This window comes from Chelonoidis abingdonii, chromosome 4 (assembly GCF_003597395.2).
Source record: "Chelonoidis abingdonii isolate Lonesome George chromosome 4, CheloAbing_2.0, whole genome shotgun sequence".
In the NCBI taxonomy this organism is placed as follows: Eukaryota; Metazoa; Chordata; order Testudines; family Testudinidae; genus Chelonoidis; species Chelonoidis abingdonii.
Genome location: NC_133772.1, coordinates 62,370,092 through 62,375,966, shown reverse-complemented (window position 1 = coordinate 62,375,966; position 5,875 = coordinate 62,370,092). Strand labels below are relative to the sequence as shown.

The 5,875-nt window shown below is 45.9% G+C and overlaps 1 protein-coding gene across 2 annotated transcripts in view; it reads right to left on the bottom strand.

Annotated features, from left to right (window-relative positions):
* LIN7C (lin-7 cell polarity scaffold C) overlaps nt 1-4,004 on the bottom strand; it is a 22,966-nt gene extending 18,962 nt beyond the window's left edge. The window contains exon 1 of one of the 2 annotated variants that reach the window (XM_032770854.2): nt 3,952-4,004. In XM_032770854.2, coding sequence (XP_032626745.1) covers nt 3,952-3,988 — 37 coding nt within the window. In that variant the 5' untranslated portion in view covers nt 3,989-4,004. The remainder of the gene's footprint in view (nt 1-3,951) is intronic. The other variant, XM_032770855.2, reaches the window with a different exon arrangement.
* Nucleotides 4,005-5,875: the final 1,871 nt, after the last annotated feature.

The following is a 5,875-nucleotide window of genomic DNA, read 5'->3' as shown; positions in this document are numbered from 1 at the left end:
CTAGACTAGAGCCAATCAACAATTTTAAGCATCATTTTCGTTCTCAGTGACCCAGAATTAGTAAAGTTTGACTACATTTATTTCAGAAGCATTTTGGCTGTAGAGCAGTGAAATCGGCACACATGCCATAGGTTGCCTACCCCTACACTAGACTGACAACCCTAGAGGCAAAGTTAACTAGAGCAGAGGTATATTAAAGACAGTAGCAGTGCAAGGTTCTCTACATAATTCTACTAGTGCCTCCACTCTAAAAGGTGTGAGAGGTTAGTCTCTCTCATCCTTTGCTTCCAGTGAAATTGCTAAAAAGGGTGTTGGCTGTGATTCAAGCAAGAGAGAAGAGATTTCTTCCATATTTAACTCTGTATGCAGTATTGTAGCCATGTTGGTCCCAGGATATTAGAGAGACAGGTGGGTGAGGAAATCTCTTTTTTTGGACCAACTTCTGTTGCTGAGAGGGACAAGCTTTTGAGCTTTCACAGCTCTTTTTCAGGTCCCAAAGCTTGTCTCTCTCACCAACAGAAATTGATCCAATAAAACATATTCCCTCACCCACCTTGTATCTCTAATATGTGCCTCTGGTTAGCAGATTTAGTCCCATTGCTAGTAAATGTGTGGTAAATTTCTTAAACATTTTCCCTCATTTCCTAGGTTACATATCAACTCCCCGTGATCAGTTTATTCCCTTAGCCTGATAAGGATATCATTTAATTATCAAAAGTCAACACTACCACAATTAACAGAGGTTGGTTATTTCTGCAAATAATGGGCCCTTCAGTATATGTCATATATGTACACATTATTATACTGTACTTTTTTCCCTTCTTTTCTTAAGAGGCAAGACCAATATGCAAGAAAACATAAAATAGTTCTCTTGTTCCACTGATTTCTACTAGGTAACTTTGCACAGATTTGTTTGTTTTCATGGATAAAGCACAATGACAAGGTAATGAGGTGGGGGAGGATGCTGCCCCAGGTTTTACCAAGAGCAGCTAATCCCATTGCCAAAGCAGCTGCTCTAATTAGCAAGCTTTGGGGGAGGGGGACTGCAAAGCTGTGAAGTAGGAAGCAACTCACATATATCTCTGTTTACAGACCTTTTCCCTCACACTACAGATGATTTATTTGTGGAGGAGGGAGAAGAGAGGAAAATCATCAGAAAGTTTCAACCGCTGCATTCTGAGGTAGACACCGTATTTGAACTAACAATATATGCATTCACACAAATATATTAACTTTAAGTTAGGACTGTGCATCTCATAAATGCACACCAGTAAAAAGCAATTAAACAGGCTGTTAAGTTATCCACACTCCCACTCATTTACTTTTCTCAACTTTAACTACCACCTTTCCCCAAATCCCACTGCATCCCAAACAATCAATATTCAGCTTAATGCCAATCACTGATCATCCATTAATATGTTCAAAGACTTAATGTGGGGTTTATTTGACTTTCAAAAACTGCCCTGTATCTGTATGGGATTTTGTATTGGTGTGTGAAACATGCTGCTAGACTGAAAATAGTCATTAGAGAAGGGACATGAACTTGAGTGTCTCATTTCAGGTGAGTACTCTAACCATTAGGATACAAAGTCTCTCACACAGTGTCTCTCTCTTGTTGACTCAATGGCTATTAAAGTATTTTCTACAAAGTGAAACAGTTTCAACAGGATAGATGAAGAGCCTCACCCCAAAATTTACCATAGCCCAGTGGTTGGGGTACTCACGTGAGTTAGGAGAGATGGGTCAAGCCTGTGCTCTGACTTGGGCTTTGAACCAGGTAACCCACATCCTGGGTGAGTGCTCTAAGCATTGGACTATTACTATAAGGCGGCGTATGGGCAGCAGGACCGGCACCTTACTGGCTTCTATGATCCCACGCTTAGGGCTTGGCTACACTGAAGAGTTGCAGCGCTGTAAACCTATCACCAGCGCTGCAACTTACTCACCGTCCACACTTGCAAGGCACATACAGAGCTGCACCTCCCTGCAGCGCTGCTCTGCAAGCGTGGCCACCAAAAACACTGTAATTGGCCTCCGAGGTATTCGGAGGTATCCCAGAATGCCTATTCAGCCACTCTGCTGTTTTGTTGTCAACTCCGGGCTCCCGGAGCTGCTTATCTAAAAAACAAACACAGCTAGTTTGCTTGAGCAGAGGCATGCAGGGGAATTACTTTGGAATGTTCACAGCTTGGTAGTGTTTGCTTGAGGAGAAAAGCAACATGGCGGGGGGAAGGGGGAGTCCGTTTTGGAGCAGCTGCTAATCTGAAGGCTACTTGCATTTAGTGAATAAGAGAGGGGTGGGGGAAGGGTCAAAGCTTTTAAAATGATTGAAGGTTGGTGCTGTGTATCTTCCAGTCCTTAGAACTTGCAAGGCAGGGAGCTGACACAGTGTCACCTCCAAAAATCCACTCTATCTCCCCCACGCTGCCTGTCACACTCCACCCCACCCCCCTTTTTTGAAAAGCACGTTGCAGCCACTTGAACACTGGGATAGCTGCCCATAATGCACCACTCCCAACTGCGCTGAAAATGCTACAAATGTGGCCACACTGCGGCACTGGTAGCTGTCAGCGTGGCCACACTGCAGCGCTTTCCCTACACAGCTGTACGAAGACAGCTGTAACTCCCAGCGCTGTACACCTGCAAGTGTAGCCAAGCCCTCAGGTTATGTCTACACTAGAGAGCTTACAGCTGTACCACTCTGTTGACAGGAGAGTGCTCTTCCATTGACATAATTAAACCACCCCAATGAGTGGCAATAGCTATGCTGGGGGGAGGGGAGAAGCTCTCTCCCCAAAACAGTGCTGTCCACACTGGCGCTTCTAGCAGGGTAACTTACGTTGCTCAGGGTTTTTTTCCCCACATCCGAGCAACATAAATTATAGCAACCAAAGTGGTAGTGTAGACATAGCCTTAGGTATTTAAACTCTCCCCATGTACTGTATGGGCCTAGGCACCGAATTCCACCGAATTCCACAGCAGGGTGCCTATAAATCAGGTGCTGCAGTGCTCAGGTTGAATCCTAGCCTGGTTGGTCAGGATGAGTGGAAATAATATGAACTGGGGATGGGGAGTGGCAGGTGGGAGAGGGTAAGAGAGAATTACTTAAAGTTGAAAAGTGCATAGAAGGTTTATTACATTATGTAAATACCTATTTCCTTGTTTATTGCCTCTTTCACCCATTCTGACAATCTAGCAAGTTTAATTCAAAGTTGAGAAGTTTTCTATGCAGAAAAATTTCTACTACCACTATCCCGCATGAGGGGTGTGGAAAACACTATCCAGCAAGTGTGGAACTGATGAGGAAATTCTAACAAAACTGTAAAGGGGGAAATTTTAAAAAAGTTTTTTTCTCCACTGAAAACTGAACTACCAGACTGAGCCTTACAGACATTCACTTAAGTTATAAAAGACAAAAGGAAAATCTGGGACTAAGAATTCCGATGAGGTTTACGCCTGATGCGTTATCATCAGCGTGATGAGATGGAATTAATTTTGTGCCTTGAGGATAGAGACTAAAAATGCAAAAAGCCGTTTAAAATATTTCTGCTGCCCCAGCCAATACTTCTCGCCTCGAAGATGTACAACGAAAATTCAAAGGCCCCGGGAAGAGCCGGCTCCGAGAGTGCTGGGGCCACTGAAACGAGCACCAGAACTCGGGTCCCGCTGTCCATGCACAGGGAGACCCCAATGCGCCCAAACCCTGGGGCCGCCGGGCACTTCGAGGCTTTCCCCGCCGGGAGTGCCACTGAACTGCCGCAGCCGGGGGGGCGGTGGGGGGAGGGGCCCACCTAAGGCTCCGCCCCGTCGAACCCCGACAGCCCAGCGGCGCTGCCCAGCTCCGCTCCCCGTCAGGAGGCAGCCGGGCAGAGTCCCGCACGCAGCTCCCAGCCGAGGCGGGGAGAGCGGCCGTTCTTCCCCGGGGAAATGGCGTCACCCCCGCGCGCTCACCTCTCTCCAGCCGCACAGGCTCCCCCAGCGCCGCCATCTTCTCGCCCGCGCCCGGAAGTGACGCGCACCGCGCGGAAGGCCAAGGCGCGCAGGGAGGGAGAGGGCTTTAGGGGGCGGGGTTGCTGGGCTCTCGGGGCTGGTTTCTAAGCGCCGCGTTGTGCGTCTGTGTCCACGCACCATGGGCCCCTCCCCAGCTTGGGTGCCCCAACCCCGGGTCCAGGCCCTGCGGCCGTGCGGGGTCCGCTCCCCGGAATCCATCCCAGCCCCGGGGCGGGCGGGAGGCTTCTCACCCGGCCCCCCCGCGCGCGCCCTGAGTGGTGCCCAGCGCAGGGCGGCGGGGGAGGCACCCGATGCACGCTGCTGCCGTGCCAGTCCACCGCTGTGTCTCGGCCTAGGGCACGTCCCCGCGTGCCATGCATCCCAGCTCTGTGTGTGCTGCTTGTCTGCCATCAATTTAATCTGTGTGGGGGGGCAAGGGCCTTGCGTGGTGCTTGTGTGTTGTTAAAATGATCTAAGCAAGGAGTACAAGTAGGGCAAACTCAGTGCGTGGCTTTAATTTGATGTAAGTGCGCGTGGGATTGCCCAGAGGGCACGTAGTTTCTATGTTGTTAATTTAATCTAAGTGCATTATTCCCTGTGTTTGATTTTCGCTTTGAAAGAATAGTTCTGTTCGCTGAAAGACATTTTTCACACGGGCATGCTTTCAGTTCTGGGATTCATTATAAGGTTGTCACTCCTCTTATAACGAGGGAGGCTGCTATGTGTGGTTCACGGAGCCGTTTAACATGAATGGAAATGGTTTGCATTTTGCAAGTGAACAACGTCAAGGCCTATGGACGTCTTTTGAGTCAGAAAAAATGTTTTAGCAGCTGAGACTGTAAAGGTTATAGAACATGTATGGAATAAGATCCAGATGTTTGTATTTCATGTCACTTGAAACTGCTTGTTCTGCTGCTTCAGTAGTGACTGAAATGTTTAGGAGCCTTCAGGTGACATTTGCACAGCAATGTTTATTGAACATGGCAGATTTTCATAAACATTTCTAAAATTTAAGATATATGTATTCAATGTATGAAGAAAATACATTTTAAATAGCTCTTGAAAGTAAATATTTTGTCAATTCACACACTCATGATACACCAGCCTTCATACAGTCCCACTATTGTGATTTGACTATGTTCAAACCTGATGTCATATTATGAAAATAATAACATCTAAAAACATAATTCTGTTGACTTTCCACCAGCATAGTCCTGTAGAACTTTTTGTCCCTGGGAATGTGCAGTGATTTATAGCTTCTGTACAGGTGACAGAGAAAAAAGTGTGTGTCCCTGAGTCATTTTTTTTTTTAAATGTCAGTCTTAAAGTTTACTGGTCTTTGGTCTTTGTCAGTCTTGAAAGATGTACTGGTCTTTGTTTACTTGCTTGCTTTTTCTTTTCCATCTGATTATTTACTTTAGAAATTCAGGTCTTGATTACACTGGAAACTCCATGAACGATGGGAAGACTAGTGGGATTATGAAATAACAAGAGACTGAAAGACAAGCAATTGAAGGGAATGAGAAACTTAATCAGACCGACTAAACTTTTTAAAATTTGGTTTTCTTAATGCCTGTTTAACTCAAAAGCCTGAGAAACATATGAGAGAATATAAATCTTTGGCAAAAAGTTAATAATATAAAAAGTTGTGAAAGCTCACAGTACTCATTTGAAAACTTTAAGGGGTTTTCCAGGAAAACTAGGAAATCCCAGATTTGAATTTCTGATATTTATAAAGTAGAAACGTGGAGGGGAACACCCCCGCACGCCCCCCCCCCCTTCTACTTTCTGTATAAGCCTCCCTCCATAAGGTCTAAATACATTTTTTCTTTAGCAAGTCACCTTTAAGCATGTTCCTATATTTCTGAATGATTTCCAGCATTTT